This window comes from Nycticebus coucang, chromosome 14 (genome assembly GCF_027406575.1).
Source record: "Nycticebus coucang isolate mNycCou1 chromosome 14, mNycCou1.pri, whole genome shotgun sequence".
Classification (NCBI taxonomy): Eukaryota; Metazoa; Chordata; class Mammalia; order Primates; family Lorisidae; genus Nycticebus; species Nycticebus coucang.
In genome coordinates, this window is record NC_069793.1 from 68,787,340 (window position 1) to 68,811,819 (window position 24,480).

The 24,480-nt window shown below is 49.4% G+C and overlaps 1 protein-coding gene across 2 annotated transcripts; it reads left to right on the forward strand.

The window, feature by feature from the left end:
• The first annotated feature begins 7,256 nt into the window (after window positions 1-7,256).
• On the forward strand, window positions 7,257-21,634 carry MOGAT2 (monoacylglycerol O-acyltransferase 2). Of its 2 annotated transcripts, none has more exons than XM_053561369.1 (6): window positions 7,257-7,439; window positions 9,609-9,787; window positions 17,152-17,356; window positions 17,941-18,115; window positions 18,773-18,972; window positions 21,210-21,634. In XM_053561369.1, the coding sequence occupies exons 1-6, from the start codon at window positions 7,349-7,351 to the stop codon at window positions 21,368-21,370; spliced, it is 1,011 nt and encodes a 336-aa protein (XP_053417344.1). In that variant the 5' UTR covers window positions 7,257-7,348; the 3' UTR covers window positions 21,371-21,634. The 2 variants fall into 2 exon arrangements, with proteins under 2 accessions (XP_053417344.1, XP_053417345.1); XM_053561370.1 differs by having other exon boundaries at window positions 20,650-21,352.
• Window positions 21,635-24,480: the final 2,846 nt, after the last annotated feature.

Sequence of the window (24,480 nt, forward strand, 5' to 3'; positions counted from 1 at the left end):
AACATTAAAGCAGTAGCATCTTCCACGTGAAATTGGGGGACCTCAGCAGATGTATAACAAGTCAGGGAGCTGCTCTTCTAATAGGGGATCTATTTGAAGGTAACCTTCCACCCCAAACAAAACCCTCTCAAGGGTAGCTGCACACTCTTCTGTTGTTTGTTGGTCTAGCTACTACTGGCTTGAGTGCTTTCATTGGTTTACAACCAGAGACTTAAACCCTCCAGCAGACTGCTGTTTGAGCCAGTGATGACAAGTGCTGAGGCCCACATCAACTCCAGTGAGTACTCACTTGAAAAGCTTCACCAGTCCCACATCCCACACGACCTTGCTCTTGCCCCATATCTCACCCCTGGAGATGACATTCCCTCCAACATGGCTTCAACCCAAGATCTTGATGTTGAAGGCAACTTTGCCCCTTGTGCTGCAGACAGCTTCACTCCTTACACTAAAACTCCACTCCAGTAACACCCGTGGATTGCCTCTCCTAAGACACAGGACATTTCTACTTTTCTCTCAGAATTCATTTTTTACTTACATCCTGGTATACTCCCAGCTTTCTGCTCAAATGTACACCCTACACTTCTGAAGAAAACTAGCCAACGGCAAGCCAATCCAGAAGCCACGGCTTAACAGACAGGCTTTTCCCAACCTTCCCCAGGTTTACAGCAGCGTCCTCCCTCTGTTCTCAGTGAAGGGCCGTCTGCTTACTTGGCTCCACCCTCCACCGGGAAGTGGGTGGCTGTGTGTGGGGCTGCAGGTTATAGCAGGTACATTCATACTGTTTGTCTGTTTAATTATGCTCACTAGATGCCTTACTCAATGCCTGATCCTGATTTCTGCGGTAGGCTATGAGGTCTCCACTATTCAAACAGTACTTGTCACCATCCACAAAGTCTAATGCCTAGGCAGGGTCAGGTGTAACTGGAATGACACACAAAGACTGCTGCCCAGGCATCAGAAGTAGCACAGCACACAAATGGCTCACGCCAGTGATGAGAGATGAGAACTTAGAGGCCTCCTTGCCCCTAGCAGACTAGGTCCCCCGTTTTCCAGCTGGTTTCTTTGAAGTGACTATTCAGGCATTTGTTATATAAATTAAAGTGACACACACCCTATTCCTTTATATTTCCCAGTAGTTACCTGTGTGTATGTCTCTCTCTTTTTCTTTCTCTCCCTCTCTCTCTCACCTTGACTTTGCATTCTTGCCTTTCGTGACCAGGGGTTGGAGGTCACCCCTCCCAACTCATGGCACCCTGTCCACTCGGGATCTGTAAATAATAAATCATTGAATTTATTTCTTGTTGGGGTGATATATTGAGTTTCCCCCTACTCTCTGAAAAACCAGGGCCAACCCCTGAGCGAGTTTGCCTCAGGATCCCAGCGTCAGATCAATGGATGGCCAGGCAGGCATAAACTGGATACGGCTCTGCCGATATAAACAAGTGGTCCATGTGAGGGACTCACTGGTCCAGCCCCTCTTCACTTCCCGTTAAGTGAAGGGGCAGGGTTGCTAGCTCCTCTGGTGCGGGAACCCCAATTTAGCTGCGAGTTCTCAAAACAGTATAGCACTGACAGAGATAAAATTGTTTTTTATTTTTATTAAATTTTATTCTCATCCTTTAGTCAAATTTAGAAATTGACTAAAGGATGTAGCCCATGTATATGGGCTTAGTCTGGGCTTTTATTCTCATCCTTTAAAGGATGCACATGTAGAATTCTGTTACATGGGAGAGGTGGCACAGTGTGTCACGGGGAAAGGAAAGAATGTTCAACACGTGAGCCTGGAAAAAATGGTTATCCATATGTCAAGAGATAAATTTGGAATCTAACCCATACTATATAAAAATCCAGATGAATCAGGACTTACATATCAAAAACTAAATTTTACAATTCTTAATAGAATATACAAATAGGATAAGATTTCCTAAATCCAACCAAGAGATGTCTGTTTAATAAAAGATTGGCAAATATGAATAGATTAAAATTATAAATGTTTATCTATCAATATATGTTACCCAAGGGATTAGTATCGTAAGAACATAAAAAACTTCTTTAAATGCGTATGAAGAGCACAAACAACACTGTAGAGAAATGGGTAAAAATTAAGACCAAGTTCTTCAAAGAAGGGGAAATACCTATAAATAAAGAGATGTTCAACATTAAGGATCAGGAAATGCAAATCAAGACTAAAACATTATATCTTTTTACATTCTAGCAAAAAATAAGTCTGACCACACCCAGTGTCAGAGAGGATGTGGATCCATAGCCATCTCTTGGATATTCCTAGAGAGGGTGCAAATTGTTGTGCCTGTTTTTTGTTTTTTTGTTTGTTTTTGAGACAGAGTCTTAAGCTGCCGCCCTGGGTAGAGTGTTGTGGCGTCACAGCTCACAGCAACCTCCAACTCTTGGGCTTAAGTGATTCTCTTGCCTCAGCTCCCAAGTAGCTGGGACTACAGACACCTGCAACAATGCCCGGCTATTTTTGGGTTGTAATTGTCACTGTTGTTTGGCAGGCCCGGGCTGGACTCGAACCCACCAGCTCTGCTGTATGTGACTGGCACCCTAGCTGCTGAGCCACAGCTGCTGAGCCTGTTGTGCCATTTTGGCAAAGAGGTAGCCCTAGTCCCAAACCTGAACGTTCACATACTCTTAGACCCTGCAGTCCCTGGGGGCAGTGTCGGGATTGTGACAGGAGACTAGGGGCAGAGAGCAACAGAGAGAACAGTGAAGAAGTTGGAGTCAGGCCATAGAGAGGCTGGCCATGGAGGTGGAAAGCAGTTTTTGATTCAAATTATTTATTTACTTATTTATTTTTCTGAGACAAAGTCTCACTTTGTCACCCCTGGTAGAGTTCTGTGGTGTCATAGCTCACAGCAACCTCAAACTCTTAGGTTCAAGTGATTCTTTTGCCTCACCGTCCCAAGTAGATGGGACTATAGGCACCTGCCACAACACCGGCTATTTTTAGAGATGGGGTCTTGCTCTCATTCAGGCTGGTCTTTTACGACTAACCTCAGGCAATCCCCTCACATCAGCCTCCCAGCACTATGAGCATGAATCACAGTGCCTGGCACTAATTCCAGAGATATTTAAATCAACAAAAGACTAGAACCAGAACAGAAAATGGCATCAAAATGGCCAGAAATCTGGCCAGGTGTGGCACTCTGGGAGGCAAGGTGGGTGTAATGCTTGAGTTCAGGAGTTTGAGACCAGCCTGCGCCAATGCCAGACCCTGTCTCTGAAAAGATAGCCGGAAGGCTGGGCGTGGTGACTCAAACCTATAATCCCAGCATGCTGGGAGGCTGAAGAATTGGATCGCCTGGGTTCATGAGTTCAAGACCAGCCTGAGCCAGCTCATCTCTAAAAATAGCTGGGTGCTGTGGTGGGCGCCTGTAATCCTAGCTTCTCCAGAGGCTGAGGCAAGAGAATTGCTTGAGCCCAGGAGTCTGAGGTTGCTGTGAGCTAAGATGCCCCGTTATTCTACCAGGGGCAACTAAGTGAGCTCTGCCTCAAAAAATAAATAAATAAATAAAAATAAGAACATAGCCGGGCATTGTGGCGGGTGCCCGTAGTCCCAGCTACTCAGGAAACTGAGGGAAGAGGATCAATCGCTTGAGTCCGAGTTTGAGGTCTGTGAGCTATGATGCCACAGTACTCTACCCAGGGTGACAGAGTGAAACCCTGTCTAAGACAAAATCCAAAACAAAAAACAAATGGCCAGCAGATGTGTTAAAATGTGCTCAACCATATTACTTTCTGGGAAAACACTCCAACTGAAGTGCCTCTACACACTTACTAAAATGGTTACAGTGCGGAGGAGGAAGAGCAGCAACCAGGATTCTCTGGGATGTCGATCTCCCCAGCCACTTTGGAAAACAATATGGATATGTACCCTGAGACCCATCAGTTCTAGTGCCAGGCACGTACCCAACAAAAATGGTTAGAAATGTGCTCTGAAAGATGTGTACTAGAATGCTCGTGGCAGCACAATTCATGATAGCCAGAAACAGGAGACAGCCCCAAAGCCAATGAGCAGTAAAATGGATAAATTGTGGCATATTCACACATGGATTAACATACAGCAGATACACAGGAGGCAAAGGACTCTCAGAAACATGATCTTTTTTTTTTTTTTTTTTTTTTGAGGCAGAGTCTCACTTTGTTGCCCTGGTAGAGTTCCCTGACATCATAGCTCACAGCAACCTCAAACTCCTGGACTTAGACAATTCTCTTGCCTCAGCCTCCTCAGTAGCTGGGACTACAGGCACCCACCACAAGGCCTGGCTATTTTTAGAGACGGGAACTGGCTGACTCAGGCAATCTACCCACCTCAGCCTCCCTAGTGCTGGGATTATAGGCCTGAGCCACCTCGCCTGGCCCTAAATGGTTCACTTTTTATGAAGTTTATAGAGACAAGGCTGGTGGTGACCTCCAGGGAGGAGAGTGGTTGGTGGCTGGGAAGGCCAGAGGTGGTGCTGGTCATGTTCTGTTTGCTGATCAGGGTGACACTTCATTTTGTGAAATGCATCACTCTGTACACCAAGGGTTTGTGCATTTTTCTGTGTTTATTACATCCTTCAATTCTAAATTTACATTTAAAAGGACAGATTTACCAGCTTAGACAAACATAGCTGAAAAAAAAATTGCCAAAAAAAAAAAAAAAAGATAAAGAAAAAAACTCAAAACTGCAGATGCTGGCGTGGGTGTGGAGAGAAGGGAACACTTTTACACTGTTGGTGGGACTGCAAACCAGTACAACCTTTCTGGAAGGAAGTATGGAGAAACCTCAAAGCACTCAAGCTAGACCTCCCATTTGATCCTGCAATCCCATTACTGGGCATCTATCCAGAAGGAAAAAAATCCTTTTATCATAAGGACACTTGTACTACACTGTTTATTGCAGCTCAATGTACAATCGCCAAAATGTGGAAACAGCCTAAATGCCCACCAACCCAGGAATGGATTAACAAGCTGTGGTATATGTATACCATGGAATACTATTCAGCCATTAAAAAAAATGGAGACTTTGCATCCTTCGTATTAACCTGGATGGAAGTGGAAGACATTATTCTTAGTAAAGCATCACAAGAATGGAGAAGCATGAATCCTATGTACTCAATTTTGATATGAGGACAATTAATGACAATTAAGGTTATGGGGGGGGAGGAAAAGCAGAAAGAGGGACGGAGGGACGGGGGTGGGGTCTTGGTGTGTGTCACACTTTATGGGGGCAAGACATGATTGCAAGAGGGACGTTACCTAACAATTGCAAACAGTGTAACCCGGCTTATTGTACCCTCAATGAATCCCCAACAAAAAAAAAAAAAAAAAAAAATTGCCAGGCTAATTTTTTCTTTTTTTTTGAGACAGAGTCTCAAGCTGTCACCCTGTGTAGAGCGCTATGGTGTCATAGCTCACAACAACCTCCAACTCTTGGGCTTAAGCGACCCTCTTGCCTCTCAGTTTTTCTATTTTTAGTAGAAATGGGGTCTTGCTTTTGCTCAGGCTGGTCTTGAACTCCTGAGCTCAAGCAATCCACCTGCCTCGGCCTCTCAGAGTGCTAGGATTACAGGTGTGAGTTACCTTGCCTGGCCTGCAAGGCTAATTTTTTGTACCTGTAATCTCAAATTAGGAGGTTGAAATGGATCACTTGAGCCCAGAAGTTCAAGGTTGCTGTCAGCTGTGATGCTGCCACTGTACTCCAGCATGGGCAACAAAGCAGGACCTATTTCAAAAAATACAGAGGGTTGGCTCAGCGCCTGTAGCTCCGGTTTTGAATCCGGCCCGGGCCTGCTAAACAACAATGCCAACTACCAAAAAAAAAAAAAAAAAATAGCCAGGCATTGTGGCAGTCCAGCTACTTGGGAGGCTGAGGCAAGAGAATCACTTAAGCCCAGGAGTTTGATGTTATTGTGAGCTGTGACGTCACTCACTCTACAGAGGGCATCATAGTGAGACTCTGTCTCAAAAAATAAAAAAAATACAGAGGGTCTATATGGCAATAAGAAAAGATGAACACAAGACACGTTGAGCGCCCACTGTAATTACAGAAGTCAAGTGTTACTTGAGTATTAGAATTTTAATACCGGTATTTTCTTCTTTTCTTAAAATGTGTATACATTTTTTGGACACCCTTTGTATATACGTATATCTTAAAGGAGAGATTTCAAAGAACCAAAAAGACGTGGTAACTAATAGGTGTGGATGGAGAGGTACGGAAACAATCTAGTGTGACCCGGCTGTGGCCTGAGCACATGTACCCTTTAGTGAGAGGCAGAAAAGCAGGGGAGGAACTGGTGCGGCAAGTGGGGGAAATCGTCTTCAGATTTGAACATGCCAGGATGGAGGTGCCTGTCAGGCATTCAAGTGCGGATGTCAAGTAGTCACCCAGATATCTAAATTCAGAGCCCCAGAGAGTCATCAGAGCTGAAGATGCAGATTTGGAACTCCTCACTGTGTGAGAATACCAGGCCATAAACCTGCATGAGATCCCCAAGAATGTGAGTGTGGAGAGGAACAGAGAAGCCCCAAGGACAGAGGCTGGAAAAGAGGGCTGGAACAGTTAGTCTGGTAAAGAATCAGAGCCACAAAGGAGACCAGGAAGGAGCATCCAAAGAGCTGGGAAGAAGACCAGGAGAGCATGGTATCCTTAGGCCAAAAAGTTTCAAAGAAGAGGAGGTGATCAACTACGGGAAGATGCTTGTAGGCCAGGATGAGAGCTGAGAATTGACTACTGGATTCAGCAACATGGTCGTTGGTGAACTTGCCAAGGGCACTTGCATGGAATGGTGTCATCTGAAGTGTGGAGTTGGGGGAGGACTGATGGGAGGTGAGTATGGGAAGTCTCAGAATACAGACGGCTCTTCCAAGAGTTGTGTTGTGTAGGTGAGTGGAGAAATGGGACAGGAGTAGGAAGAGATGGTGGGGGCGGAGTGTTTAGACGGCACCATATGTGTGGAGGTGGGGCAACGGATATGGTGGGACAGAGAGGAGACAGGAGTTGGGGCCAAGTCACTGAGATTATATTATGCTTGGGGCTTCATTCACCAGGTGACAGAAAGGGCAAGATTTGAGTAATCAGAGAAAGGTGGCCTGGCAGATAAGACACTGCCTAAGGAGGTTGCATAACTTTGTACTTCTTCAGCCAGGCTCCAGGGGTGGGGGATTCAAAGGTTTCTACTAGGAAACAGGGCCTGGGCGGGGGCAGGGAGGCCTTGAGCTGGCCTGAGCTGGGTGTGGCACCCTCCCAGCCAGGCTTGTACAACCTTGCCCAGGAAGAAACACCAGTGGGTGCCTCACACCACAGCAGTGCTCAAAGAAATTGCAGGAGCCGGGCACTCAGGCCAGCATGGTGGAGTTTGCACCCCTGTCCGTGCCGTGGGAGCGCAGGCTGCAGACCTTTGCAGTGCTACAGTGGGTCTTCTCCTTCCTGGCTTTGGGTAAGGTGGGCTGCTGCTGGGGCCTGGAAGGCCATGGCACCTGAGTAGGGCAGAGCAGCCATGTCAATTGTTGTAAAGGAGGCTTTGCTGCACTCAGAGCCCCTACCCTGAGAGACCTCCTGGGCCTGCCAGAAGCAGGGGTGGGGTGGGATAGAAGCCATTGCCCTTACCTTTCCTGGGCTGCACTGTGGGTTCAGCCTTGGCACTAGGACAGAGACCCGTCCACAGGCTCCTGGGGGAGACGGAGCTCTGAGTGATGGTGGGAAAGTTCCGAGGGATTTCCTTCTGTCCTTTCAGAGAGGAGGAAAGTGAGAGGGACAGAGAGAGGAGGAAGGGAGGAGGAACAGGACAGAGAGAAAAGGTACAGGCTGAGAATGGACCAGGGAATGTGCATGCTGGGTTCCAGGCAAACCCAGGGTCAGACTCTGGCTGGACAACTGACCATGTTCATGACCTTGGCTGATTCACGCCTGACTTCTCCTAGCCTCTGCCTTGTCACCTGCAGCATGGGGATAACAACGCAGGCCTCACAGGGTAAATGTGCTCATCTTTGCTCAGCATGGACGTGGCATAGATCCTGAGCTGGGCTCACCAAGGGGGCAGGACCTGTCCCCTTACCCACCTCACCTCATTGATTTGTGGCCAGAGAGGTCACCCTTGCCCAAACTCCAACCCTACTGAAAGGAAGTTTTGAGAAGCGCTTGGGACTGAGGATTGGGAAGGGAGAGGGACTGGAGTATGTGGGACTCTTCATCTCATCTTCCGGGCCCAGCCTGAGTAAGAACTGCTACCCCCAGGCCAGGGCTAAGCCTCTACACAGACGCCATCATCCTGGTTGTTAAAATGTTGGCATACTCTGTACACGTTGGTCAACAGCCATTTCACACACACATATGCGCACACTCAGATGCTCTCTCAGAACCTCTCTGTGATTCTGTACCTAAAGGGTTCATCCCTGGTTGAAGCAGACCCTCTAGCACCCTGCCCCTAGCAGCCCTTCTGATTGACCTGTGTCTGTTTTTTCCTCTTTCTTTTCCTTTTTTTTTTTTAAGAGACAGAGTCTAATGCTGTTGCCCTGAGTAGAGTGCCATGGGGTCCTAGCTCACAGCAACCTCCAACTCTTGGGCTCGAGCCATCCCCTTGCCTCAGTGTTTCTATTTTTAATAGACATGGGGTCTTGCTTTTGTGAGAGGGCTGGTCTCAAACTCGTGAACTCAAACAATTCACCCACCTCAGCCTCCCAGAGTGCCAGGATTATAGGCATGAGCCACATGCCCAGCCTTTGTGTCTCTGTTCTAAGGGTCGTTAAACATCTTAAACATCCCAGGCTCTCCCTGTTACACAGATGAGCAGAGAAATTACAAATTCACTTGCAGCAAGAGACGTGAAACCGTAGGTCAGAGAATTCCACGCTGGGCCTGGGCCTGGCCTTGCGGCATCCTTTACGCATGGGGGACCAGGGAGTTGGCCTCTTCTCCTCTCCCCTTTTCAGCAACAAGAGTGCTGGAGGCAAAGAAAATGGAGCTCAGTGAGCTTTAGGAGCACTGAGCACTGGGGGTGTGAGGGGAAAGGGGAGAGGCAGGGCAGGTGAGGATCGGCCAGTTCTGGGGAGCCTGAATGCCAGGCTGAGCTGTCTGGACTGTGCCCAAAGTTATGGGGAAGTCACAGCATTTAAATATGAGGAAGGACCCAGATGAATTTATCTTCAGTGAAATGAGGTAGAGGATAGTCAGAAAAGGCTGGGCAGAAAAGGTCTCCCTTTGCTCTGAGATTCCAAAAGATAGAAACAAAATCAGTTAATTCAATTGTCCCCATTTATTGAGCACTTGGTGCTTGGTGAATGCACCAGACCTTACTGGGGGCAGGGGACAGGGCAGGGGAGATGAAGTGAATAGAGCAGCCTGATGTAGTGGGGAAAAAAAGAGCTTTGGAATTAGACATACCTGAGCTCAAATACCTGCTCCCAGAGGGACATGGGCTGGCTACATCCCCTCCCGGACCTTCATCTCTTCCTTGAAGGCCTGGGAAGTGGATCTCTTTGTCCCGGGGTTGAGGGCTAGACAGGACAGTGTGCTAGTGCCAGGAATATGGGGAGACCTCAGTCTGGGCAGTGTAACCTGAGTTTCTGTCAGCCCCCTGTCTCCTGACACCTCCTGTTTCTCTCCCCAGCCCAGATCTGCATCGTGGGCTTCATAGGCCTCCTGTTCACAAGATTCTGGCTCCTTGCTGTTCTGTATGCGGCCTGGTGGTACCTGGACTGGGACACACCGTGGCAGGGGGGCAGGCGTGTCCAGGCCTTCAGGTGCTGGACCATATGGAAGTACATGAGGGACTATTTCCCTGTCTCGGTGAGTGTTGGGGCTTGTTGGAGTGGGGACAGGCATTGTCCAGGGTATGGTCAGGATCATAGTACCCACATGTCCCTGGAGTGTGGCCCTGAGCGCAGTGACAGGATACCAGGTTCGGGGGCAGGAGGCTTCAGCTACTATGTGGCCTGGGGAGGAGTCCAGCTTTTCTCAGATCATGGTTTCCCATCTGGGGAAACCAGGGGGCCAGTATAGGACTTGAAGGAGATCTGTGAGGCATGTGGTGTAGCACACATATGTATCTTAAAGGTACAAATCCTTCACAGCCCAAGTTTTGGGGTGAAGGTAATAAACTTACAGGTCCTAAGAAACGATCCAGCCCCATGCTAAATTCATCAGATGAGGGGACAGACACCCAGAGATGGACAGGGTGTTACCATGGTCACACAGCAAGTTCTTTTACAGATTTTAAAGTTTGTACATCAACTATGGATAAAGATACAGGGGAGAGAGCCCTGAACTTTTCTCTTAGGCAAATTCCTGTCCCATTCAGAGGCTCAGTTTCCTGTGTGTCTAGTAAGTAGACTGATCCTTCCTACTCTGCGTGCCTTCAAATCTCTGCCTTTCTGATTCACGTCACCTCATGGTCATTGCAGACACTTGACCCTAGAACTAGAAGGTTGGTTCAGAGCAGAACAGATCCCTAGCTTTGAGTAAGCAGACCCTTTGTTCCCTTCAACTGAATCTTAGACACGTTAAATCTTTGATCTAAGCAGCCAGGTAGGGACGGTTTATTGGGCAGATAGGATAGGATGGGGAGGCAGTGGGGACACAGAGAGAAGGCCCAGGCCCAGGCAGTTGTCCCACCTCCGGAAACAGGAGAGAAGAAAAGTGTAGGGTAGAGACAGACTAGACTCTAATCCCAGCTCTGCCACATACAGTAGCAGCTACACATACTGTAGCAGCTGGGTGACCTTGGTGAGTTATACAGTCTTTCTGAGCCTCAGCTTCCTTGTATGTAAAATGGAGATAATGCCTCACACCTCACCAGGTTGTGTGGTCTCTGAGACAAAGAAGGTAAAGTACCTTCAGGTTTTCCACAAACTAGCAGCCAGTGCTATTTTACTGAGTCAGCAGGGACTCCCAGGAGCCTTGGGGATGTGGCAGCAGGTCTGGAGAGGACTCTGAGAGCCTGAGCCCTGCTGCTCTGACCTTCACACCTGCATGGCACTTTCCCACCCCACCCAGAAGCCCCATATCTTCCTGCCTCTCCAGAAATAAGGTCCCCAGATGATAAAGGGAAAGGGGTGGGAGAAACAAGCCCACAGAAAGTAAACAACTTGCCGGAGTTTGGGGGACTCAGGCAGAATCACAGCTCCTGCTTTGCTCCCTTATGAGAGTCCTAGGGCCAAAAAGGACTAGCAGAGTCCAGGTAACAAGTGGCATGCAGGAGCCCCTAGCACCCCATGAGCAGGGCCTCCAGAGTGAAGGGCAGGGGTGGGGCAGGCCGGGCAGGGGTGGGGCAGGCCGGGCAGAGGGCAGGAAGTTGCTGGCAGAAACTGCCATGCTCGGGAGCGGTGGCAGGTGTTGAACGGCAGGGCAAGATGCAGATTAGGGGACCCAGACAGGGGCAGTCCTCCCACCCTTCATTTGTGCTCCCTCCACAGGACTTCCTCCCGGGTCTTGTCCCCTCAAACAAGCAGCGTTTGCTGGGTCCCGAGAGCAGCCATGAGCAGAGTCCCCTGTCCTGCCTCAGGACCTCTGAGCTTTGATATTCTGAACTCCCTTCCCTGCCTCTCCACTTTGCACCCTGGGGATTCCTCTTCTGTACCAGGAAGGTCGGGGTTTCCCTGGGAATATGTGCTGCAGCCAGCCCAGGAAGGTGTGCGGGGCATCAGGTACCAAGCCTAAAAGAAGCTTAAGCAGGTTCTGACCTCTCGGAGAGCTTTGTAGGTTCCGCCTCTGGTCTCATCTCCAACTTGTGAGCTGGATCCTGTGCTCACCAGGAAAGGAAAGGTGACCTGCAAAGGCAGCTGCTCCCATGCAGGCCCAGAGCTTGCCAAAGTGTAGGTTCTGAGCACCAGCCTGGCATTCAGCATGAGTGAGGCAGAAGGTACACCTGCGGGCGAGGCTGGGAGATCCTCAGGGTCAGATAGCAGGCCAGTGGAAGCCATTCCACAGAACCCGGCTGCTCAACTGAACGTTCTCCAGGGGGTGTCTCCTAGGCAGCCCAAGGGCCCCCTAAAGACAACATCTGGCCCTCTTTGCACCTAGAGTGTTTCCTATTGTAGGTCTGGCAGATATAATACTGAGGCAGCTCCGTGCTCCTCCCCTATCCACCATCCTTTTTGCCTCTTCCCTAGCTATGTGGCTCTTAAGGAAGGTGTCTCACCTTGGCACTACGGACACTGTTGGAACGCTGGCCCTTATTTGTGGGAATTCTACGTGCAGGATTATTGCACACTGCAGGCCCATTGCGCCACCACCTGCCACAGGTGGGCAGCACCACGAGTGGCCAGCAGAGGGCGAGAGGCTGCTCACTTGGACTTTGCCTGACCCAGGCTGGGAGCCTGCAGGGGTGGGGCTGCTTCTCCAGCCTCCCTTCCGTCCTACCTCCAAGAGACCCTCCCACCCTTCCACATGCCTTTACTGGGCAGGTATCTGGGTGAGCAAAAAGCAGGGAATCCCAGTTCTGCCGAGCTCCCCCCACAACATTCACAAACCTCTGCACTCTGCTATAAAATCAATGCATGTGGCCTGATGATTTCTGAGCTTTGATCAGTTCTTCCTGAGATTTTTTCTTTTTTTTTTTGAGACAGAGTCTCAAGCTGCTGACTTAGGTAGAGTGCCTGTCACTCTGCAGCCAGCCCCGCTAGGGACATGGTGAGTCCCTAAACAAGCCTCTAGTGTGGGTGCTTTAAGAACAGTAAAAGAGCATCAGGACGCTGGGCTCTTGAAGCTCTCGAGTAGTTACATGGATATTTGAGGACGCAAGGTCATTTGAGGATAGATAGGACTGGACAGACATGGTAGAGACACAGACCCTCACTGTCCTCCTTCCCACTCTGGTCCAGATGCCCTCTGCCCAAGAGCCCTGTGCAGTGCTATAATCTTCTGGGCAGGGACTTGGGTTAAAAGGGGCACACACAGGTCTGGCACCCTTCTGAGGAGGGTCGTGGGTTAAAAGAGGCACACACAGGTCTGGACACAGTGGCTCACGCCTGTAATCCCAGCACCCTGGGAGGCCAAGGCGGGTGGATTGCCTGAGCTCATTTGTCAAGCTTTTTGAGACCAGCTTGACACCCCATCTCTGAAAATAGCTGGGTGTTGTAGTGGGTGCCTGTAGCCCAAGCTACTTGGGAGGCTGAGGCAGGAGGATCACTTGAACCCAAGAGTTTGAGATTGCTGTGAGCTATGATGCCATGGTACTCTACCAGGAGCAAGAAAGTGAGACTCTATCTCAAAAAAAAAAAAAAAAAATGGAGCACACATACACCCCTGTAAAAATTGAAAACATGAAAAAATAAAGTAAAATAAGAATTGAAAACATGTCCATACAAAGACATGTACACAAGTTTTCATGGCCACATTATTTCCAATAGCCAATGGTGAAAATAACTCAAATGTCCATTGACTGATGAATGGACAAACAAAATGTGGAATATCCATATAATGGAATAGTACTCAGTCCTAAAAGGATGAAGCAGTGATATATGCTACAACCTGGGGGAGCCTTGAAAGCATTAAAAAAAAGTCCTCACCGCACTTTACCTCCCATCTCCCCAGTTCCCGTCTTCAGAGGCAACTGTGACTACCAATGTCTACTCTGTGTATATATAAGCAGAAGCATTGTCCCTTCCCTGCACAGCTGTGATGTCCTGCACTCATTGTCCAGCTTCTTGCCTTTTCACCTAACAAAGGGCCAGAGCAACGCATGTGGATTTTTCACAATTTGTCTCAATAGGCCCTGTTGGTATACATTTGAGTGGATGCCAGATGACAGAGCTTTTTTGTTGTTTTGTTTTTCTTTGAGACAGAGTCTCACTTTGTCACCTCGGTAGAGTGCTGTGATGTCATAGCTCACAGCAACCTCAGACTCTTGGGCTCAAGTGATTCTAACTTGCCTCAGTCTCCCAAGTAGCTGGGACTACAGGTGCCTGCCACAATTCCCAGCTATTTTTTGTTTGTTTGTTTGTTTGTTGTAGTTATCATTGTTGTTTAGCAGGCCGGGGCCAGGTTCAAACCCACCAGCCCTGGTGTTTGTGGCTGGCGCCCTAACCACTGAGCTACAGGTGCCAAGCCAACTCCTGGCTATTTTTAGACAATGTCTCTTTCTTGCTCAGGTTTGTCTCCAACTTGTAAGCTCAGGCAATCCACCTGCCTCAGCCTCCCAGAGTTCTAGGATTACAGGCATGAGCCACTGTGCCCAGTCTGGTTTTTTTATTTTGTTTTGACACAGAATCTCACTCCGTCACCCTGGCTGGAGTACAGTAGCATCATATTTGGTCACTGGAACCTCAGACTCCTGGGCTCAAGAAATCTTCCTGGCACAGCACCCATATTTCAGTGGTTAGGGCACTGGCCACATAACGGGGGCTGGCTGGTTCCAACCCGACCCAGGCCTGCTAAAACAACAATGACAACTACAACAAAAAAATAGCTGGGTGTTGTGGCAGGCACCTATAGTCTCAGCTAGTTGGGAGGATGAGGCAAGAGAATTGCTTAAGCCCTTGAGATTGCTGTGGGCTGTGACACCATAGCACTCTACCGAGGGCTGCATAGTGAGACTCTTGTCCCCCCCCCCCAAAAAAAGAGAGAGAGCGAGAGAGAAATCTTCCTGCCTTAGCCTCCTGAGTGGAGGGACTACAGGCACCCACCACAAAGCCCAGCTAAGTTTTCTGTTTTTTGTAGAGATGGATTTCCATCTTGCTCAAGCTGACCTTAAGCAATCCTCCTACCTCAGTCTCCCAGAGTGCCAGGATTACAGATGTGAGGTCCTGGGCCCAGCCCAAGAAGCGCCATTTTTGATATTACCACACATGAGGCTTTGGTTAATAACTTTGTTCAGATGTCATTTTGTACAACTGTGAGAAATTCTTTTTTTTTTTTTTTTTTGTAGAGACAGAGTCTCACTTTATCACTCATGGTAGAGTGCTGTGGTATTTATCACCCATGGTAGAGTGCTGTGGTATCACACAGCTCACAGCAACCTCCAACTCCTGGGTATAGACTATTCTCTTGCCTCAGCCTCCCGAGTAGCTGGGACTACAGGCGCCTGCCAATGCCTGGCTATTTTTTTGTTGCAATTTGGCTGGGGCTGGGTTTGAACACGCCAACCTTGGTATGGGGCCAGCGCCCTACCCACTGAGCCACAGGCACCACCCAGCTGTGAGAAATTCTGTTGGCTAAATTCCTCAGCAGTGAATTTGTTAAAAGATGAGTTGTATTTTTTGGTTTTGATAGATGTTGTCAAATTGCCCTTATGGAGGTACAAAATTACACTCCCACTAGCAGAAAATGAAAATACAAGTAAGTGTTTCCGTCCATTGAGCATGGGGTGTTCCTCAGAAAGTACCTTTCCCAGTGAGAATATGCAGAGATTTTTTCTGTTCTGTCTATATTTCCACACCTAGTGTGTAGGAAGTGAAGAGGTTTGTGCTTGTCTGGGGAGGCAATGGGTCTTCTGCAGAGTCATGGATAACCCATAGGCCAGGTGGCAGGGGTGGCAGAATGTGGCACTGTTATGCCTGGATGGGGACGAGCAGCTCAGGCTGCACTGAGGGAGGCAGGCCAGCCTCTGTGGCTCCAAAGGCAGCAATAGGAATGCTCTAGGAGTCATCAACTGAAACTTTCAGCTTGCTAACAGCCTGGCAATGCTGAGCCAGAGTTGAAAGGGCTGCCCCTGTCCAGGGCAGTACAAATTGCAGGGCCTGGGAAGTCTATCAGAGAACCTCCTGCCATGAGATTGGGTGTGGGGTTAAGGCTCTCAGAGCAGGGGACACTGAAAGGCCAAGCCCCAGCAGCTCCTAGCAATCTGTGTAGGCTCAGCTACCTGGCACAGCCTATCCAGTAACTAGTCAGGAGCAGTTTATTAACTCAGTCCCCGCCACCTCCACCTTCACCCCACTTCACTCAGAAGCTGCTGATGACAGCAGTTCTCTCTCCCAGTCAATCTACACTGGCTGGTGGATGCCGAAGCATCCTCCACACTGCAGGCCTGACCAGACCCCGGGAAGTAGCTGCCCTGGCAGAGGAAAGAGAGACGACAAAGGGCAATGAAGGTCCGAGGAGGGGGTAACAGAGAGCTACTGGGAAAGAAGACGCTTCTACTATGGGGACGGTGAACAGGACCAGAGCCAGCCTCCCTGTCTGCATGCGTACTCAACCTGTTATAACAAAAATCCACCCACAATGAAGCTTGTGATGCTCGCTCCCAGGTCTGAAGGGCCAGTCATTCTTACAGTCATCCCCTGGTATCCGTGGGGGATTCCAGGACCCCTGTAGATACCAAAATTCAAGATGCTCCAGTCCTGACATGAAATGGCATCGTATTTGCATATAACCTAAGCACATTCTCCCCTACCCTTTAAATCTCTGGGTTACTTATGGTACCTAAAACATAATGTAATGTAAATGCTATGTATAATAGCTGCTATGCTGTATTGTTTAGGGAACAATAGGGGAAAAGTCTGTACATGTTCAGTATGAACACAATCATCCATTTTTTTTTTTGAAACAAAGTGTCACTCTATCACCCTCGGTAGAGTGCTATGGCATCATAGCTCACAGCAACCTCTAACTCTAGGTAGGGCTCAAGCGATTCTCTTGCCTCAGTCTCCCGAGTAGCTGGGACTACAGGCGCCCACCACAACACCCTCCTATTTTTACAGACAGGATCTCGCTCTAGTTCAGGCTGGTCTCAAAGTCGTGAGCTCAGGCAATCCGCCTGCCTCCACTTCCCAGCATCCATTGTTTTATTTCGAATATTTTCTGCGTGTTTGGTTGACTCCTCAGATGGGGAACCCACAGATGCGGAGTTACGATGGGGCTCTTCTGGCACGGTGGCGCCCCCATGTGGCCCTTTGATGCCTTCACATTATATCTTGCCTGGCACCATCTTACCTGAGCTTCTCAGCAACCCCAGGAGGTAGCAAGGACAGGGACATATACTGTATTGCCATCTTGCAGACGAGGAGCCTGAGAGGGAAGCAATCTACCCGAAGCCAGCACCTTGGTGTCCATCCCCAGATGTAGTCACACACCATGTCTGAGTCTCCATCTAAACCCCGCTGTCAGATTAAGAACCCGAGGCTCAGAGGGGGGGTTTCCAAGGTCGCCCAGTGAGTGACAGGGTCTGGGTTGGGACATAGGCACAGCTCCGGTTCACCAGGTTGCTGCCCCTGCAGCTGGTCAAGACCGCTGAGCTGGACCCCTCCCGGAACTACATTGCGGGCTTTCACCCGCACGGGGTGCTGGCGGCCGGAGCCTTTGTTAACCTGTGCACGGAGAGCACCGGCTTCTCTCAGCTCTTCCCGGGGATCCGCCCCCATCTGATGATGCTGACCCTGTGGTTCCGGGTGCCCTTCTTCAGGGATTACATTATGACCTCGGGTGAGTCTCCCCACCCCTGTAGCTCCAGAAGATGAGGCTGGAGGTGTGGGAGGAGGAATTTTAGGGGAGGCTGCCGCCAAAAGTTCTGCACTTTTTCCAAGAGCATGCGCAGTAGCAGAGTGCCGGCCTGGGCTTTGGGCCCCGTGAGAAGGGTGGGAGGAGAGGAGGACTCAAGGAACTCCAGGATAGGCTCGGCACCTGTGGCTCAAGCGGCTAAGGCGCCAGCCACGTACACCTGAGCTGGCAGGTTCGAATCCAGCCCCGGCCCGCCAAACAACAATGATGGCTGCAACCAAAAAAATAGCCGGGCGTTGTAATCCCAGCTACTTGGGAGGCAGAGGCAGGAGAATCGCTTAAGCCTGGAAGTTGGAGGTTGCTGTGAGCTGTGATGCCACAGCACTCTAACCAGGGTGACAGCTTGAGGCTCTGTCTCAAAAAAAAAAAGGAACTCCGGGATAGAGTAGGGTGTGGTGTGGCTCCTCTGGCCTCCGCGGGTTTGGCTGGTGATCCCTTCCTTGGGCTACACCTACCTTCGCAGTTCCTGCTCCCTGCACTCATACCTGACCCACCTTCTCTCTCTCCAGGCCTGGTCTCATCAGAAAAGGAGAGTGCTGCTCATATTCTGAGCAGGAAGGGCGGCGGGAACTTGCTGGGCATCATTACAGGGGGTGCCCAGGAGGCACTAGATGCCAGGCCCGGAGCCTTCACGTTGTTGCTGCGGAACCGCAAGGGCTTCATCAGGCTCGCTCTGACACACGGGTATTACGAGCCCTCTGGGAAGAGCACTCTGAGTTCAGTGGGAGGTTGACAAGGATTATACTTTGGTGGGAAGAGATCAGAGAATAATGTGGATTCTATTTTGTCAGGGAGATCCTCAGTCCATTCACAATGAACATTATATTTTGGTGTTTTATGCCCAAATACCTAGAAAAGTTTACACAAAGGACACTGGGCTATGAAAGGTACTAGGGGGGAATGGACCTCTGAGTCCCCAAAGCTGGTACCAGATCCGAAATTACAGGATCTGGAAGAATGGGATTTGGGGCATATCACAGAGCTGTTTTCCCATGAAGCATCTTTGAGAAATATGTGCCAGCTGGAGCAGGAGAGATTTTTCTAGGAAAAAAATGCGGGTTATTTGTATCTGGGAGGACTTTCTGAAGTAATAAGTATTTGTCATGGTGCAGTTGAAATGTAGTGGCCCTGGGAGGGACCTGCCCAGGCCAGGGAGTGGGATCTTGCTAATCCCCTACTCCCAGCAGGATCTTGCTAATCCCCTACTCCCAGCAGGAGGCTCTGTCTTCTTATCCGTCTCCTGGCTGCTGAGTCCCTGAAGGAAGGGACTTGTGCCTCCTCTGGGGCCTTGTGCCTCCTCTGGGGCCTCCCACATGCCCTCTCCCCGCTGTTTCTTTCCAGAGTGCCCCTGGTGCCGATCTTCTCCTTTGGGGATAATGACCTGTTTGACCAGGTTGAGAACTCTTCTGGCTCCTGGTTGCGCTGTGTCCAGAACCGGCTACAGAAGATCATGGGCATTTCCCTCCCACTCTTCCATGGCCGTGGCATCTTCCAGTACAGCTTTGGTCTCATGCCCTATCGCCGGCCCATCACCACTGTGGGTGAGTCAAGACCCAGGCTAGGAGGAGATAGGCCATAAAGATAGGGGCCTGGGCTGGGTGCTGCAGGGGACATGGAGATGGGACATATCCCTGCCCTCATGGAGCCCACATTCTAGACTGGGAAACACACACAGAAACAGATAACCCTAACCCAGAATGGGATGGAACTTTAGCAGAGACACAAAGAATGACAGTCACCACTGATCGCTGAGCCCCTGCTGTGTGAGAGAGGCACTGCATTGCTGTCTACGTGAAGCAGCTTAGTTTACCCTGACAACCTCCGAGGCAGGGGTTATTATTCCCATTTCATTGATGACAAATGGCTTAGAGAAGCTATGTGACTTCCAAAAGATCAGACTGCCTTTGAATAACAAAACTGAGATTTTTATTAGGATCTATCTGACTTTTTGTTATGCCAGAGAAGGAAAGTTTATTTCTAGTCCAGAGGATCTAATGAGGCCTATTCGGAGAAGGTGGATACCAGGGAAAGGTATTCTGAGTGTGTTAAAATTGTGTGTAAAGTGAGCAGCGCCTGAGTAGGGCACCAGCCCCATATACCGAGGGTGGCAGGTTCAAGCCCAGCCCCAGGCAAACTGCAACAAAAAAATAGCCGGGTGTTGTGGTTGGGCTCCTGTAGTCTCAGCTACTTGGGAGGCTGAGGCAAGAGAATTGCCTAAGCCCCAGAGTTTGCTGTGAGCTGTGACACTACGGCACTCTATCAAGAGTGACAAAGTGAGACTCTGTCTCTAAAAAAAAAAAGAAAAGAAAAAAATTGTGTGTAAAGTAACCATCAATAGGCTTTGAATTAGAGCCTAAGGGATCTTTCCGTAAGAAATGGACATGAACTTTATAGCATAGACTTAACATTATCTTTTTCAGCTATTTGAACACCCTCTTTTGCCTTCGTTTTAGATTTCAGCTAGCTTCCTCTGACAAAGTTTAAAAGAGAGGTCCATTCATCTCATCTCCATCCATCCATTTGTTAGTCGAGCACAGACCTGGCAAACCCCTACATAATGAACTTCCCTGTGTCATGTAGTAGTATTCTCATGAATTTGAACCCTGCTACTGCCTTCAGGGTTGTTCCCAAGAGGAGAGGGCAAGAGAGCTGCCCTCCCAGCCAAGGAGAACCAGAAAAAGGTTAGATAGGGCCTTCCTGATTCCTCCCTACAGTGGCGGGAGGACGCTGAGGTCAGCATGGAAATGTGGTGGGGGAAGAAGAGATCCCCATCCTAGAAATACAGGCTCTTCCAATCATGGTATCTTAGATTCCCCAAAACATAGCCTCAAGGTGAAGATCATACTCCCAGAGTTTAAAACCTGGCAGTAGTTCTTCCTGGCTATGTGACCTTGAATGAGTTCTTTGACCTCTCTGAGCCTCATTCCATCACCTGTCAAGTAAGAACAATGACAGGTTTTTATCTCAATAAGATTAAAGAAGATAACACATGTGAAGCATCTAGCATATGGCCGGGCACATTGAAATCCAGTGTTATCCTAGGGACATTTTAAAGTTACCCTAACATCTTAGAATCCATTTCCTGACATTAAGATTGAAAGAGATGGCCGTAAGAGCACTTTGCTGGAGGATGACCTAGGAGTGGGCACCTGCCCCAAGGGCTCTTGTAACTCCAGTGGTCCCCACACTGGGCCACTGCCCACCTCTGTGCCTTGCAGTGGGGAAGCCTATTGAGGTGAAGAAGACACTGCAGCCCTCAGAGGAGGAGGTGAGTCAGCTGCACCAGCGCTATATCAAGGAGCTGTGCAACCTCTTTGAGGCCCACAAGCTCAAGTTCAACATCCCTGCTGACCAACACTTGGAATTCTGCTGAGCACCTCAACAAGAGGAAGGGCTGCACCAGAGGGCAGGGCTGGCTTTAGAGAGCCCAGCAGGAGGTGCTGTGATCTGAGAAGGCTTTCTGGAAGTGTCTGTTGAATACATCTTCAGAGTCTCCCCAAACTCCTGCAATTCCAACCCATGTCAGGCCACCAGTCACAGCTGGCAAGGCGGAAGAGGAGATAAGATTCTGGCATCTACGATTTGTAAACACTGCTGCAACATCTCTGCAAGTCTCCTGCTCCTTGGCCTCTGTGTGCCCATCAGTGAAAGAGGGCAGAGAGCTAGAAGAGATTGATTTCTAAGATCTCTGTCCTCTGTTATAATGTCACTCAAACACTCTAAAAGAAAATGTAGGTAAAAGAGATAAGTAAGGTTTCTCTTCCTCTAACCTTGACAGTACAAAAGAAGCCACCAGCTCCAGCCCTTTCTGCTACAAGCCCTCTCGTCCTGTGCCCTGCATGTCCCAACTCCTGCTGGAGAGGAGGGGTAGCCAGTGAGGCCCTCGTACCCACGCTAGCAACCTTCAAGTTTCTGGGTCCTCTGAGGGATGTAGTGTAGCCAGAGGGGCCAGAAGGTGGGTAAAGAGAATCGTGCTCTGTCACTGACGGGCTGCATGACTGTGGGCTGGCCTCTTCCCCCTCCCTCTGAACCTCAGTTTCCCTGGCTGACTAAAACCATCTCTAAGTCTCAGCTCTGACGTTACATAGGCTGAGAGCTCCATCAGAGAGCTTCTTATTTGTACTTTGTAACTTCTGCCCCTGACCTTGGTCCAAAAGGGTGGCCCCATAATTGTCAACTCAATAAATGAAAGGATTCCATGTTAGCCTTCTTCTCTTACTCCCTACTTTGCAACCAAGGAGACTAAGCAAAGCCTCACCTTTGACCCCCCAGCCTGGCCCTGTGGCCCCATCTCACCTTCCCAGAAGCTGGATCAGACTGGGCCAGAGAAAACCATGTTGATCTCTTCCTTCCTGAGCCACCAAGCCTGTGCTTCCCACCTCTGACCCCATTGTTTTGGGAAATACAGGGGAAAGGCTATACTGAGACACACACAGAAAATGAAAACCAGATGCAGGGTGTGTGTTTGCAAGTGTCTTGGGGTGGGTAAGATGGGGACAGACATCCTGCTAAGAATTTTGGATTCCTGGCTCAGTGTCTATAGCTCAGTGGCTAGGGTATCAGCCACATACAACGGAGCTGGCAGGTTCAAATCCAGCCCGGGCTAAAAATAGCCAAGTGTTGTGGCAGGTGCCTGTAGTCCCAGCTACTTGGGAGGCTGAGGCAAGAGAATTGCTTAAGCCCAAGAGTTTGAGGTTGCTATGAACTGTGACGCCATGGCACTCTACCAAGGGCAACATAGTGAGACTTAAAAAAAAATAAAAAAGGATTTTGGATTCCTGGGTTAGGCACAAGCATCAGCAGTGAGGAAACACGAGGTGTCTGGGTCAGATGAGGGCTTATGACTCCCCATCACCCTCTAGCAGGGAAGCTGACTCTTCCCTGCCAGGAGCAGATCATACCAATGACTATAGCATGGGGACCATTAGGAGAAGTGTAAATGTGAGGTCCAGTCCTGGCTCCACTTCTTTTCAGTGACCCAAAACTCGGTTTTGCCATCTAAGAAGGATCTCAGTATCTACCTCCAGTGTGTAAGCAGTTGCTGAGAAAATGAGCCACTCATGTTCTTTGTGTAAAGATGGGCAGTCAGGTAATAAATGTGCCCATGTCTCATGAAGGTGCCTGTTATTATTCTACTAGGCAGGGTGATATAAGGGTCACAAGAGAAGGAATGAACAACAGGCATGGTGGCGCACATTTGTAGTCCCAGCACATTGGGCGGCCAACGTAGAAGGATTGGTTGAGGCAAGGAGATCAAGGTTATGGTGAGCTGCCATCATGCCACTGTGCTCCATCCTGGGTGACAGAGTGACCTCTTATCTCTGAAACAAACAAATAAAAACAGTGGAGCTCTGAGAAAGGAGTGATGATTTCCAGTCAAGCAGAAGACTGGCCATGGTCAGGGCCTTGAATGAAGGCAGGATTTGTAAAGGAGGTAAATAATGGCCCGCAATAGTTATCTGCTGCTGTGTAACAAGCCACTTTAATACCCAATGGCCAAAGGCAGCAATTGCCTTACAATTGCCTTTCTTACAATTCTGTGGGTTTGCCAGGTGGCTCTCCTTGAGTCCTGCTTAGCTCTGATGCAGCTGTATCCAGGCATGGGTCAGCTGGGCAGGGACTATTGGGCCTCTCTGCCTGCAAGCCCTGGGTCCCCCTCTATACTGACTTGCCTTTGAGCACTCAGTGGTGGCTGATTCCAAAAGAATGAGAGCCAAGGACTCAAGTCCCAGGCTGCACAACTTGCACAGTGTCACTTCTGCTTCTTTCTGTTAGTCAGGGTAAGTCACGAGGCCAGTCCAGATTTAAGAGGAAAGAATTGGGCTTCCACTCTGCCTGGGAAGAACAGCAATGCCATATTACAAAAAGGAATGGGCATTCAAGTGATTATCATGGCCATCTTTGCAAATCTCCCCAAAATTTAAAACCCCCTCCGTCCCATCTCCCTGATTCTGCCCGCGCACACACACATACACACACCCTGGGATTCCCTGTGTCATCATGACCAAGCCATGGTATACCCTGAGGGCCCCAGCTCAGCTCCACACTTCCAGTAGTCTGTCCACTCCCTGGTCCCCTCCAGCCCCCCATGCACAACCACTGGGAACTGTCTAAAACAGAAATATGACTGTATCATTCCCTGCTCAAAATTTTTCTGTGTCTCTCCATCGCTAGGGTTTCTACCAGTCTGGATCCCAGCAGGAACCAGAGGTTAATTTGAGCAGGGTTTAATAAAGGAACAATTTCCAAGGTGCAGGCCTCAAAGGACAGGGGCAGAGTTACCTGCACCAAGAGAGTCACATGCAGACCATCACTGGTTAAGGGCACAGCAGCTCTTGTGACTTTGCAGGAGATAAGCCAGGAATAAGCATCCCCACCCACTCTCCTTCCTGTATTCAATCTCCTGCCAAGTTCCCCACTGCCTGAACCCAGCTGGAAGCTGGAGGAGGGAAGAAGGGGCTGTGGCTGCAGTCCACACAGGTGGGTCTGTCTCCCAGGAAAGACAGCAGGGCAGAGACAGGTGGGAATGGATCTGGAGGAGTCAGCAGAAGACGGAGCAGCTTGCCATCCACTGTGCTCCACCATCTGGCCCAGTTTTCTCCACTTCATTGCTCATCCTTGCTTACCCCTATCTTCCCCATCATACTGAACAATTGGCAGTTCCTTGTATCAGCCTCACCTCTGGGCCCACACTGTTCCCACCACCTGAAATGCCATCTTGCCTTGCCCCACTCCCCTTATCTGAAGAATTTCTACTTATCCTTCAATACTGATTTCATCTATTCAAAGAAGCCTTCCCTAAAGCGTCTGGTTGAGAAGGGTTCCCATGGGTTCCCCGACTTCACCTTCCTGTACCATACCACTTAGCACCCTGGGAGTTCACTGGGCAATCTTATGCACCCAGCCCCCGCCGCTAGTGCACTCCCTCCAGCCCACCCAACAGGCAGCACCTGCATCCTCTGTCATGCAACTGAACTCCCTGCATAGTCTCCAGCACCCAGGGTCATGCCTACACTCTTCACCCCCAGCCTGGCATTCAAGGCTTGATC

Bases quoted from the DNA above. Each gene is read 5' to 3' on its own strand.
- MOGAT2 (XM_053561369.1), top strand. From the start codon at position 7,349: ATGGTGGAGTTTGCACCCCTGTCCGTGCCGTGGGAGCGCAGGCTGCAG. The intron at 7,440-9,608 runs GTAAGGTGGGCT...TTCTCTCCCCAG, and splicing joins CTTCTCCTTCCTGGCTTTGG to CCCAGATCTGCATCGTGGGC. The intron at 9,788-17,151 runs GTGAGTGTTGGG...CTGCCCCTGCAG, and splicing joins GGGACTATTTCCCTGTCTCG to CTGGTCAAGACCGCTGAGCT.